The 13,267-nt window shown below is 47.9% G+C and overlaps 6 protein-coding genes across 6 annotated transcripts; 2 read left to right on the top strand and 4 right to left on the bottom strand.

Annotated features, from left to right (window-relative positions):
* Window positions 1-146: 146 nt before the first annotated feature.
* FSST1_001549 (major facilitator superfamily domain-containing protein) lies at window positions 147-2,015 on the bottom strand (the record flags this gene model as incomplete). The annotated part of the gene is made up of 2 exons (XM_083227453.1): window positions 147-164; window positions 234-2,015. The coding sequence occupies 2 exons, from the start codon at window positions 2,013-2,015 to the stop codon at window positions 147-149; spliced, it is 1,800 nt and encodes a 599-aa protein (XP_083091731.1).
* A 1,430-nt stretch (window positions 2,016-3,445) lies between these two features.
* FSST1_001548 (DUF1769 domain-containing protein) lies at window positions 3,446-4,600 on the bottom strand (the record flags this gene model as incomplete). Its single annotated transcript, XM_083227452.1, has 2 exons — window positions 3,446-3,731; window positions 3,843-4,600. 2 exons carry the CDS (start codon window positions 4,598-4,600, stop codon window positions 3,446-3,448), a joined length of 1,044 nt encoding a protein of 347 aa, XP_083091730.1.
* Window positions 4,601-5,610: 1,010 nt separating this feature from the next.
* FSST1_001547 (uncharacterized protein) lies at window positions 5,611-6,414 on the bottom strand (the record flags this gene model as incomplete). The annotated part of the gene is made up of 1 exon (XM_083227451.1): window positions 5,611-6,414. The coding sequence occupies one exon, from the start codon at window positions 6,412-6,414 to the stop codon at window positions 5,611-5,613; it is 804 nt and encodes a 267-aa protein (XP_083091729.1).
* Window positions 6,415-8,271: 1,857 nt separating this feature from the next.
* FSST1_001546 (uncharacterized protein) lies at window positions 8,272-9,783 on the top strand (the record flags this gene model as incomplete). The annotated part of the gene is made up of 1 exon (XM_083227450.1): window positions 8,272-9,783. The coding sequence occupies one exon, from the start codon at window positions 8,272-8,274 to the stop codon at window positions 9,781-9,783; it is 1,512 nt and encodes a 503-aa protein (XP_083091728.1).
* A 78-nt stretch (window positions 9,784-9,861) lies between these two features.
* FSST1_001545 (RmlC-like cupin domain-containing protein) lies at window positions 9,862-10,432 on the bottom strand (the record flags this gene model as incomplete). Its single annotated transcript, XM_083227449.1, has 3 exons — window positions 9,862-10,103; window positions 10,157-10,210; window positions 10,267-10,432. 3 exons carry the CDS (start codon window positions 10,430-10,432, stop codon window positions 9,862-9,864), a joined length of 462 nt encoding a protein of 153 aa, XP_083091727.1.
* Window positions 10,433-11,493: 1,061 nt separating this feature from the next.
* FSST1_001544 (F-box protein) lies at window positions 11,494-13,062 on the top strand (the record flags this gene model as incomplete). Its single annotated transcript, XM_083227448.1, has 2 exons — window positions 11,494-12,892; window positions 12,941-13,062. 2 exons carry the CDS (start codon window positions 11,494-11,496, stop codon window positions 13,060-13,062), a joined length of 1,521 nt encoding a protein of 506 aa, XP_083091726.1.
* Window positions 13,063-13,267: the final 205 nt, after the last annotated feature.

Here is a 13,267-nt window from a genome sequence, read left to right as displayed (position 1 = left end):
GTATGTTCTCATTGGGCCTCAACGTAATGGGCCGGGTATATAGATTCATCAGGTCATAACAATGCACACACAATTCGTTCTTGTGCTTCCTAATGCCTAAAATGTCTAAATAAACTCTACTCTATAGCCTTTTATCACACAAACTCTCATTGTTTTTGCAAAGACTGTAGAAAGTTAGCGATTTGTTCCGAGTTTTTACGTGTAAAATGTTTAAAGTGCAGGGCTAAACTCACAATTGCGAACTTGCTTCTCGCTCGAATTTTGCTTCCGAAAATCATGAGGACCCACGGAACAAGCGTCAGTACAGACGCGATCCCTCCCAACACACATCCCGCAGCTCTCAGTCCAAGATTGTCAAACATTATGCCAGTCAAGACCGGGAATATGCCGCCCAGCACATTACGGCTAAAGCTCTGTGCAGCGAGTGCTGACGAGGCATACATGTGGTATGTGTCGGCAAGATAATTGAATGTGGCTAGATACACAGAGTAAATCCCCCAGTTCGCAAAGCCAATTCCGATAGCCTGCGTGTAGTGTCTCGTGCTGGCGGGACTCAGGAACGCAACGAACAAGCCGGCGGGTAGAAGAAGCGATGTCATACACGAAAAGTACAGTCGAGCCTCGGGGGAGTCTGCAGGAAAGTGCTTTCTCATGAATCGCCAGAATCGAGATACTTCTTTCTCGTGGTAAGGGCCAGACCAGAGGGGGTGCTTCATGAGATTCTCTTGAAGGATAGCCACTGTTGTTGCAACGATGGCCGAAATCATCATTGCGACGTAGATGCGCATGGACATGTTGTAGTTGTCGGCGTACAGGTATGGCACGACAGAGAAAGACAGGTAGAGTACGGCCCACGAGAATGCGGCCCAGAGCGAAAAGGAAAAGACGACGGGCTCAGTAAAGAGGAGATAGAAAGGCCTCTTGACTGAAGTGGCCATCATCTGAAGAAGAGGAGGTCGCTGCTCGTCGGCTTCTACAAGCCATCGAACCCTTCGTAGGCTGCTTCGCTGTTCGTAATTGGTTTTCGTATCGTGTTCTGCCAGCGTCTCGACGCTTGATGCAGATGAGCTGTTGCTGGTGGTTTCCTGGGCATCAGTAACCCAGACTCCGTAGACACCTGCGTCCTCCAGTTTCTGGTACCATTCGTTTAGTTCCTTAGCTTTCCGCGACAGTAGCACTGGACCCCGAGTCTCTTTAAAGAGCAACACGATAGCAATCAACAGTAACCCGTCCAAGATGACTTGATGCCAGAACGACCATTTCCAAGCCAAAGTATCATCGTCCAAGTCGTTGACGAGAGCAGCTGCCACCAAGGGTCCGAGTCCAGTACCGAAGAGTACAAAACCACTGAACAAGGCCATAGGTGTGTTTCTCTCTTCCTTTTCCCAGAGGTCAGCGATGACTCCGCCGACGACTGAACTAAAGACAGAACCGCCGACACCAACAAAGAAGCGGGCGATCAGCATGCCAACCAAGTTTGGCATGACAGAGCAGACGGCTTGGAATATTACAAAGACAAAGCCAGCCAGGATGAAGACTGGGCGTCGACCCCAGATCTCGGAAATGGGAGCGAGGGCCATTGGAGCAAAGGCGAAGCCCGCACAAAAGGTTGTGATTCCAACAAGTGTTGCTGTATGGCTTGCTCCTATATCCCTAGCCATTGCTCGAGAGGGGGGTGAATAAGTTCCAGCCGTATATGCCGTGAGCATAGTGGCAATACACGACAGCGCAAGCATGATATTCTTCCGTGCCCGCGGCATGGTAAAGGGGGATGCGTACGGTCGTAGATCTGGACATTGTGGTATACCAGTGGTGACAGCAGAGCTTGGTCCATGGTATGAAGGAACTGTTGGCAATGGAGTGTCAAGAGTTAGATACAAATATGATATAGGATCTTGGCTGCTAAGTTTCGATTGTGTCGTCGATGATGGGAGAGTGTTCTCAAGCCTTATCTCGAGATCACCAGCGTCTTCAGCGGAAGTACCTGTAGTCTGATGCAACTCAGGTTCCGTCATGTCAACAGGATATAAAAATATTGATAATAAGCACAATGGTATTCTGTGTTGGGTGGGTGAACGACATTCGCTTTGTTGATGTCTAAGTAAGAAGCGAAAGGGCGAGGACAGAACTTTCGGGGACACGGAATCAATAAGGGCGAGAAGGAGAACAAGAAAGCAGTAATCCACAAGAAATGTAATATCCGGGGGCACAAACCCGGGGTTATTGAGGCTGGGGTTCCAGGGCAGGAGATGAGATGAGGGCCAACAAGCGGGATCTCGACGGGAATAATGGTGTCTTGGCAGGGTATCCGCTTGTTTAACGTTGCGGGACCTTTGTTCTTGCGTGTGACTCGGCCATGAGGAAACGCTAAGGAATAGTACATTCTGACCGAAGGGTCACAACGGCGAGAGGCAGCATTGCATTTGCGGCACGGTCAAGGGTGGTTGCAGTTGGAGAGAGGTCAGAGCAGAGGTTAGCTCAATGAATGAGACTTTGATATGCACCTCAGCTTTGGGTGACTGGTCTCGAAGTCTGATTTGAGATACTTGATCGTTGGCCACCTCGAATTTGCAACCGGAGTCATTTCGTATTCCCTCAATCCGCCTTATAGTGACAAGCGGGTTTCTCGCCGGGGCACATTGCCTTAGTAGTATAAAAACCGGGCAAGGACTCGGGAATAACATGGGTATGATCTAAGCTGAACGCTAAACATTTAGCCAAGTCTAGGAACTCCACGTCACCTAAACATCTCGAAGATGCCGTTCGGCAAAGGCTCCTTTCGGACCGCCGACAATGCCCGGTAAGTTCTGTGATTGGCCACAATTCCGAAGAGTTCTTTCGGTACAGAAAGCCAAGCACTCCTGTGCATATGGAGGGGTCCGGTAATAGCAGGTCATATCTTGCTATTACGGTATACCCGGCTATCTTGTTTGCAGATCCGATATCTCCGCCATCTGGCCTTTGTCAAAATCGATGATGCATGCGCACGCAGTATACGTATTGGCGGACCCATTTGTGTGGCGCCTATTGTCCTCACCCCAAATGTCGGTAAATGTAACCAAGCACCTGACTGGTCACTGATGTTCTGTTGCTCCTCTCAAAGGGTCTGGGCCAATTCGTAATAATTCAAGATCCAGTTGGGACCAGCGAATTCCATAAAAGAGACCCTATTCTCATCTCTCTACCTTTGTAGAGTCCATCTCTCACATTCTCATCAAATTGCCGGAAATCATATCCGTGGCAACCGACTTGCATAAAAATGCTTAGTGCCACTTGGCATAACTAGCACAGCACCCAGGCGCATCGAGAACACAGTCTTGGAACATGGTCGAGAAAAGGGTTCGGGAATAACCAATATCGACAGAGTCGTGACATCTGCTTCGTAACTTGAGACGTCGTGGATCAACATGAGTCGGGCCTCAACCTCCAATGCAACCCTCTTGACTCAGTCAATATCATCCGCGCTAGTCTGTCCATTCCCTTTCTCATTAATCTTGGGGCCCAACTGTTCCGTCGCCTCCTTTAGTGCTTCTTCTCCGTCAAATGCATCGTCTTGCTGAGCGTCGACCTCGTCAGGCAGGTTCAACGAATCGTGAGCCCCTTCTTTCAAGGAACCGTCCTCATTCACGTAATCCTTATGGTATAGTGAGAACAAGATGACGAGATATGGCTCTTCCGTTTCTTTGTTGCGCAGGACATATCTGAGCTGATGTGAGCGTTTTGGGCCGGGCCTGTAGCGAGTGTAAACGAAAAGGGCTAGATGAAGAGATCGCTTATCCATCATTGGAGATAACGCGGTATAACAGGGGGATCTTCGTCCGACAAGAAAGGGGGGTGCTTACCTGAGGCCTTGACCATCCCAGTACTTCATGATGGGCAGCTGAAAGCCGGGAAGATTCAGAGCGAGATCTGAAAAGTTCAGATAGGGGTTGAAAAAGTCGAAACCGTATGTCTGGCCATACTCAAACACCCATTTCTCTTTGCTATCCGTCCTGAGAGCCCACTTCATTCGAGCCTTGCTGGTGAGAGGGGCGCCAACTTCTTCACGGGCCTCGAGACCATCCTCATCGCCACCTTCCTCGAACCAGAGTCCGCCCTTCTCTTCATCAAAATCACCCTTGCCAACGTGGATAGTGTTGAAGGAGCTCAATGCTGGGCCATACAAGTAGGGTTTATCGGCGTAAGCATCACCATCCAGACCAGGATCAATCCACCATCGAACTATGCCCATAGCAGTGTTGAAACCCGGTGGTAGGCGGTCTCGAATAGGGTGGTCGAAGTCATTGCCGAATTGTAGGTCGGTGGCCTTGATTCCAGAGGCGTCATCAGTGTCACCACTGGAGGGTTTCTTTGGTGTGAAACGAAATGAAATGCTGTACTGATCACGGTTATAGGCATGGGGCTCAGTTGAAAAGTAGGGAGATGTTGAAGGTGAGTTTCTTGGTAGACCCTTGTAGTCGTTAATGCGGATGTTGAGTTCAATGTCGGCGCGGTCGCTCTTGAAGGTGATGGGCTTGGCAGTGTTGACTGGGACCTCGACCTGTTGACTTGGGTCATAATCAGGACCAGCTGTAATGCGCAGGACATAATTCTCAGCCATTTCGTCTTTATATGTAAACTCTTTCTTTTCTTGAGGTTTTTATTTGTGTCGAACAATTGGTTTAGAAGGGAAGTTGAATGACGTAACTGGGTGTACTTAACCTACAGTCGTTACTAAAAACAAATAATGAAGAAGTTGAAGCAGAGCAACGCGGTTGTCTATTTATTGGCAATATCCCTGATAGTGGCGCTGATAGCAAGTAGCCTTACAATTATGACGTGAGTGTTTTTTAATCTCTACTTACATGTCAGTTCAAGTTTCTGTCACTAGAGGTAGATTATTACCTAGGTAGCGTAAGTAGTGGTAGTCCATGGGTTGAATGGTTACTTTCCCACTACGATATTATCTGATCAACAAGTTAAGGTATGAATTTTAGACATCAAGAAGGTAGTAAGAGTCAAATATTCGATGTTTATTGAATAATACTTGTATATTATTGTTGAGGTGTTGCCTACGAAGTAAGCAAGTACCTAAAGATAGAATGTCTCATCGATGCCTGAGGCACTAACATCATTGCTGCCTGCGTCTCTTATCCCTTCCCTCTTTCCCTCCCCAATTCCCCACAGTCCTTGCTTCAATCGAGTCACTTCTTGAACACTAACAAATGCGAATGAAGCAGGTACCAACATATATTCTCAGTGCATTCTTATTGACCGTCAAGAAAAATATATACTCGCAAGCTCTTGCAGACCTTTTTTATTTTTTATCTGGCTACGGATAAACCATCTTCACTATCAAGACATGCAACAGTCCAACTGTTTCGAAATAACAATTCAACAGGAGTTGGTGAAATGAGATAACCATCCGTTGTATGATTACACCCAGACTCGCATCAACAAAACAAAAAACCCCATCAGACTTTAATAATTCCATGCTCTACTGGAAACGTCTCTGAACAGCTGTTATCAGCATATCCATATTCAATCGTCAAACGCCTGCCAAGAACGCCAGTTCTTTTTAGATATACTATGCACGAATTCCATTGTTGCAGTATGCTATTTCAATGGCAGCTACCGGGTTTGCCCAGGGGTTGATCTGTTCTGGACAATGTGCGCCAGCGCATCAATCACTGCCTTCATTAGCAACTGCGCAAATACTGCCAAGCCCTTTGGCGAGGAGTGGTTCAACATACTCTGCATGTCCATCTTGGATCTTGTGGCCAAGTAAAAGTCTTCGTTGATCCTGTCCTGCCTGTGTTCGTCTGGAAGATGACATGGGCAGAACTCATAGTCTGTGGACAGCGGAGGGAGATCTGGCGTGGACAGTCGAGTGTCAATTGGTGTCCTTGGATACCAATCTTCACTCAAAACATCATGCTCAGAGCCATATATCTCCAACTGCCCTTCGCTAGGACCAATAGGAGTAGAGTGGCACCAGGAGCCAGTGTGGGCAAGACTTCTGTCACATGCGAGGTGTGAAGGTTGGCCATGTCTATCTGAAGGAACCAGAGTATTCTCAAGTGAGACCCGAAGACGCTTTCGAGGTGAAGTCGGATACAGCTCATACTCTGGCTCTAGTTTGGGAAGAGATGGCTGACTTGTGTATGAACACAAGTCCTGGTTTGACAGCTGATGCAAGCCACGTGATCGTGGTACCTGCCTTCGCAGTCGAGCATCGGCATCTCTGACCCGCTCAGCGCCATTGGGGATGCCGAATTGACCATAACTAGATACCTCGTCCAAGTGGAGAGGATGAGCTAGACTTCTGGGACTTGCTGATAGCCGTTGCCTCTCACTGGCCTTGCGGTGATTTGGTACAGAGGCTTGGCCGTTGACTCGCCTGAGTTCGTACGTTGGTGTAGAAGGGGCAGACATGGGGAAAGCACGATGGGAAGTCATCTTATTGTGAAAAGGAAAGTATGTCTTGTTTGTATAGAGATGTGATGCAATATATGGGCCTCAAGTGATGGCGACAGCAGGGCAGGGCAGATAAGAGTATGGAAGGAGTCTTACTGAGACTCATCGAACTCTTGAGTGTTATCAAGTGATGAAATCCAGAAGCAATGATGAGTTTGATGTGGTCTGGGGATGATTTTTGATGGCTCTGAAGAAAAGGTATAAAGAAGAGAGAGTGTAAGAGAAAAGAATCGAGGGGGGGAGGAGGACTTTAAGTCGGGAGGCCCAAGGACGACAGACCCCCGCACAAACCAATCAGAAGACGGCATCTCAACCTCACACAACCTCATCCTAGCACTTCCATCACACACACTTCATTACAAGCACTATCAACTTATTCCTTCTATCACTTGATTCTGTATACACACTGGATAACTCACGAGACTCCTCTTGGTGTTGTATACTCGTCTGTTTGTCTACGCTTCTGAACCTTGGGTTGTTCATGTTCCTTGTCATTTATGCCGTATGACAAGTGTACCGATGTTGTCGTTGGTGATTCAGTGCAAGTCTCGGGCTATTGTGCAACGCGCATGCAAAGACAGTTCCGCGAAAGGTGGTCCTACAGGGCCACTCACTGTGTACTGTCATTTTGGTAACTTGACTGCCATGCTGGTCGACCAATTCGTAATAAAATATACGTCCCAAGCCACGTACATCTGCTGTATTACCCCTCAATCTTGCGTTCCTGATTCACTGATTACACAATAGTTGGGACTTTGGGGGACGGTTGAAACGAACATTCTCTTGTGTCCCAGCATTGAAGCCATGTGTAGTTCGCAGGGACTCATTATGCAGCCTTGATGGACCAATAAGAAGTTGAGCGGGCAAATATCGGGAGTGTTGGAGCTGTAAAGTCACATACCCTGTCGTTGGAGTCAACATGTAAGACTTACATGACTTGGCGTTGGTAAATGCGTATAGAATGAAGTAGAGATACTTGTCTTCTCCCCCTGCTGTGCAATATGACATAGGTGATGGCGGCCGGTATAAACACTTTCAAGGCACATGCATTTTGCGAATACGGAGTGTGGCATTTATTCTATATATTTTGGCTAGCCACATGTCTTTGGTCAAATTAACAGATCGAGGTTTCAGATTTGATGAATAAACAGCGTCGCATTACACCTGCTTCATCTATGCATGTGGCGCCCAACGACACCCTATTTAAAAACTTCTCTATTTGAAGTTCCACAGTATCTTGTTTGAATTGGTTCCTGTACTACATGAGCGTATATCAGTAGATCTGGAGTCCCTGAGCCGCATCTTTGGCTCGGCTCGCATGCCTGCCTTTCCGCGACGGTTTGCTATCTACCAATTATAGATGTGTCATACATCAGGATCGAATCATTTCTTTACAAACTAAAACTCGAACACGAGTTCAAATTTTGGAGGAACTTGTCATACACTCTTGACGACATGTAACGGTTGAAGGACGTTACATGACAGGTTGACAAAACCCGAAACTCTTCTTGGAGTACCGAGATGTAGTCAGCCAGATAAGATGTGGCTGCAGTCGATCAGCCACAAGCCACAATCATTCAGTGCCTGAGACCCTTGTAAAGCTAGTCGATCAATGCCTATCATTCAGGCCTGCTGATGATGATTCAAATGGAGTGGTACGCCCCAACGAAACGACAGAAGGGATCCGTTCAACAAACACGTCACTGAAGATTTTCTTTACCAACAAAAAAAAATTCCTCATTGAATCATCTTCACTCTTTCATCTGTGCAAAGAATTAAAACACCAAGTCCGGCTCACGGGCGTCATATCATCGCATGATCGGTACATCTTTCGGTGAATGGGCCTTTATCCGCCTATCCATCGCCCTCTTTCGCTACACGCCATTAATCTACATATTCCTCATTTTGGTCCTGCCTCTTATACAGCCTATTTCGGTGGTATTCCCAGTTATCTGTGTTCTCCTAACAGCGTTGTTGGTAGAATGTGTGTTCTACCTGTTCATTTACAAACCGTTTCTTGGACGGCTCAAGCGGGATGCTGTTTACCCACCGGCACTATCGCGACAAGACCGAGAAGCGCTTTTTGAGCAATGCTTTGGGAATGTCTCGTCACCAGAGCTTTACCTGAGGTGGTGGTTTCTAGATGCGGATCCGAATGAGATTCGGCGGGACAACGTAAGAGAGTTTCTCTTGTGGGCTTTCTTTGAAAAGCCCGATGGGAGAGATCTGTCGGCAGAAGATGAGGAAACGGTGGAGTGCGAGGTTGAACACTATCTGGTTCTTCTTGAGAGACGACTTGGACGACCATTCGAAGATGGCTGGGGAAATGCGAAGAGCCTTCGTCTGACCCTCGATGGCATCACGACGACATATCGCAGTCTTCTCTGGTATATCATCATCTTCTTCATCGACCAGTTTACCCACTTGGCTTTCCGCTGGCATGGATTTGAGTTCTATCGACGACCTCGCTCCTCGGCGCTTTGTGTGTTCCCCCCGCGTCCGCAAGAGTTATTTCCAGGCCGGCAATCCCCTTCTTCACAATTAAGTTACTGGCACCGCCCACATACAGCCCACGACAAGCTTCCCGTGGTGTTCTTCCATGGTATTGGAGTTGGATTGTCGACATACATTCCTTTCTTGGCCAAACTCTGTGAAACTGGCGATGGGAGGGGAAGCGTCGGTGTAATTGCCGTCGAAATTCTGCCCATCTCATTCCGCCTCACCCCTGCCATTCCCGACAAGAGAGAGTTATTGACTCAAATGACAGCCATCCTGGAACACCATCATTGGGACAAATTTTCGCTGGTGTCGCACTCTTACGGCTCGGTACTGACAACACACATGCTCCACGACTCCAGTCTCAAACATCGCGTACCATCAGTTGTCCTCATCGATCCTGTTACCATCATGCTCCATCTTCCCAACGTGGCATACAACTTCACCCGCCGGAAGCCCAAGCATGCTAATGAATGGCAGTTATGGTATTACGCCAGCACTGACCCAGGTGTTGCGCTCTGTCTAGGAAGGTATTTCTTCTGGCGCGAGAATATTCTTTGGAAGGAGGATCTGCTGGGAACTCAGGATGACGGTCGCCATACGAGACATGTCGCAGTGACGCTGGCCGGTCGGGATCTCATAGTCGACACTGCCGCCGTTGCCGAATATCTGGGGGTTGATTTGGAGTCGCCAACCCGGAGACTAATAGCGGAATCACACAACGGTGTGGAGGTGGTCATGTTTCCGAAGTTGGACCATGCGCAAGTGTTTAGCGATCGGTCAAGTAGAGATTCGGTGATTCAGATGATTAAATCGCGATGCGAAAGTTAGTGGGTCACATCTGCAGAATGATCCAAGAATAGAACAAAGTCGAGATAGACAGTGACAAAAGAAAGGTCCTTGTTCGCTTTAATTCTTTGTTTTGATGACATCGCCACCCCATTCAGTCAAGTCTGCTTTAATAGGAGCTGGTCCGTTCTGAATCATGAGCAACTGGAAGTCCTCGTCGGAGTCATTCTTGATTTGATGTTCGATCCATGCAGGCACAAAGGCAAAGTCTCCAGGAGCCAGTTCGTGATGCTTGAGTTCTGAATTGACGGCCTCGCCGACAATGAGGGTACCGTTGCCAGAGACGGCGTAGATTATGGTATCTAGGCATGAATATGAGATTTGTTTTGTGATATTACAGGGTATCATGACCAACCTTGCTCACTGTTGTGTCTAATCGTAGACTTGCAGTGTGGTCGGGTTGTGATGACTTGATTGTGTCAGTAACGCAGAGCCGGGGGTTTGTATCCGAGACAATCTACTCACCAGAGACACACATATTGTCACACTTGCCCACAACGGCGGGACGTTCGATAACGGGACCCTCGACAGTTGGGTGCGTCGGTTCGAGCTGTTTAGCTTTGGTGATGTTGGCAGATGCAGGCATTATCATCGGAAGAATCTCCGAGAGGATGGGTAAAAAGGAGGTCATCATTGCAAATTGAAGTATTGATAAGAATAAAGTGTGATAAAATGGTTAAGGTGGTCTGGAATGAAAAGACGAGTATAATAAAGCAAATGTCGGTGCGTGACGTGAGAGGCAAAAGGTGAAGGTATTCGCAATGGTTGAATGACGTCGCTACACTAGTAAACGGGTGGTGTACGATCCGCCAGCGAAGCAGAGATAGGGAGAGACAAAGAGGTAGCCACAGTAGTACAGGTATGCAGTTTCGGTGACGGAAACAAGCGCGTGACTTGGTAATTTGGTGTTGAGAGATCGAACCGGATGAGAAGTATCAGGCCTCAAAAGACCCCGGCTGCAGATGCGACCTGGACCTGGACTTACCTAGACCGGGGCCTAGATTCCTCCCAACCACCGTTGTTAGTCCTAGCGGCGGCACAGTTTCGCTACAGTGCCCTTAAGAGGCCTAAAGGGATCACGGCTGATAAAGTACATTTGATTAGATTGATAATGCAAGGTGGATGGGGACTGGGGTTGAACAAGTGTGTACGAGATGCAGGGTCATTCTTTAACAAAGTATTCTTCTCTATCACTTTGCGTATATATATCTGTATTCTATATCAATCATCTGGGATGGATCAGCCAATACTTAATGGTGACAAACGACGATCCTCTCCACTTTCTAGGTAGTTATCGGCAATGGCTAAATGGATCCTCCAAAATGTGACAGATAAATAATTCGTTCGATATCTAAAACAATTAAACCCAAACTGATCTGCTACATAGTTCGAATAATTCAAGTACCCTAGTTAATTGAAAGCGGTAATTCAAGTCAGCCCATTCCTGTCTTTACGCCCTCTCTAGGGTCGGCAACTCACAACGGCTGAACTCCGCTTAGCTGCATCATTTGAAGCTCCCTTCTCAGCTCCCAAGTCCAGACCGTCTGAATCAATATCTAGCTCGCCACCCCTGCCCAAATCAAGTGATATAAACTAATTCAAGGCAGTCTGTCAGTCCATGAGCTTTTTAACTGTCCTCATCTTCATCATACAGGCTCTCACTCAATCTTTTCTCCTTCTCTTACAGAAACAATGTCCATCTCGAGTCAAGAACCCGAGTCACCGCTATCGGGGCCATTGTCGTCATCACCAGAGCATCAGTTACAGATACCATCAGATATCTCATTACTTCTAGACCTACCTCCTGAGCTCATCGATAACATTCTTTCTCATCTCTCACCCTACGATCTGTCGGCTATATCCGCCACCTGTCGAGATCTGCGCAAGCATGCCCTCTCCGACATTCTCTGGCAACCTCTTGTCCAAGAGAATGTTCCCGGCATGGCTCTCACCAGCCCTCACCCTTGCAATAGCTATCATGAGCTATACGCCTCACATGATCGTCTCTGGTTCCTTCCCCGTCAGAAGATCTGGTTCTGCGATCGGGACCTTACTGGCAGACTCATGCTTGTCCGTTACGACCCACGTCGAGGCTGCATTGAGGGCTACCAACTTCTTGCAAGCAGAGGTCGACCACTTCATCAGAGTTGGCTTGGCCAAGGCGATGTCTTGATCCAAGAGTTCGATCCAAAAGTCAGACTCCATCTCGACAAGCCTATTCTGCAGTTCCGCGTTGGAGAGGAAGCTCCCGTTGAATTCACAACGCGGCCTGGTGCCAATCGATTTGCTGATGAGATGCCCGTCACGCTTGATGATCGCATCGATGCTCTTTTCAGCAACTTCATGTTGACATGTGAGCTCGACCAAGAAGAAGCCCTGGACAACCTTAAGCGTTCATTTCCGTACGGCAATATATGGCCACCGCCTTCTGTACCTTCAGATCATCATGTCTCGGGCGGTAGCACCCAGATAACAGAGGAGGGTATCTTCGTCAACACACCAGCGACTCGGCCCCGACGACGTAGGGATGTTTCAGAGAGATTCTTCCGAGTCCGTCAATGGATGGAAATGGCGGGTGGTTTAGCTCGCATTGGTATGGCTGCCGGTATGACTGGGATATTTAACATGCTAAGATTGTCTCGTCCCGCAGCGGCCGGTGGCCTTCCTGGCGTCCACGTCGGCGAGGAACTCATCACCTATTCAACTCTCGATCCAGAATTGTATACTCCAACACCGTCGAAGCCCTGGAGAGGCATCTGGGTTGGCGATTACAGCACCCACGGGTGCGAATTCTTGCTCGTCCACCAGCCCGATGACGAGACACCGGCAACGGACGAAGAACTCGGGCTTATACGCGGAGAGACGGAAACCGAGGATGTATGGGTAGCGAGACGCGACGAAGGGCGCACGTATCAAGGGCGGCTCGAGGCTATCAAGCTGACGGGTGATCCTAATGTCCCGCGAGGAGAGATCACTTTTATGGCCAAAGACTTGGGTGACCTTGTTGATGGGCCTCCGGCAGATCCTCGCTTTCAAGGTATGAAAATGGTTCATAGCCAAGGCCATATCGCAGATACAGGTTTTATATCAGGTAAGCACGAATAAGAAGTGACAAGCACTGGAACTAACAAGTCAACAGACAGGTTTGTTAAAAGCCATCTTATTCTTGCCAGTCATGATCGCATAGCGCAGCACTGGGTTGAATTTGGTCATGTGAGCTTTTTCCAGAGGGTCAATATTGATGAGTTCCTGAAGGTTTAAGGGGAGAGGCTAGGGAAACTGTGTAATTGTATCGACTATACCACTATCATCTATCGTTATGTGATTAATATCTTTAGCTTAGGTAAACATCCTTGGTTCAGGGTCCCCTACAAACGAGTAAAGAGAATATTAGGATGCAGCCAGATGTCAATGCCATATATTTCTAAGGGTATCACGGAATGATCCAGTACATAAAACCCATGCG

The sequence above is a fragment of the Fusarium sambucinum genome, chromosome IV, assembly GCF_050947815.1.
Source record: "Fusarium sambucinum isolate potato_lamoka chromosome IV, whole genome shotgun sequence".
Classification (NCBI taxonomy): Eukaryota; Fungi; Ascomycota; class Sordariomycetes; order Hypocreales; family Nectriaceae; genus Fusarium; species Fusarium sambucinum.
This window is presented reverse-complemented; position numbering and strand designations above follow the sequence as displayed.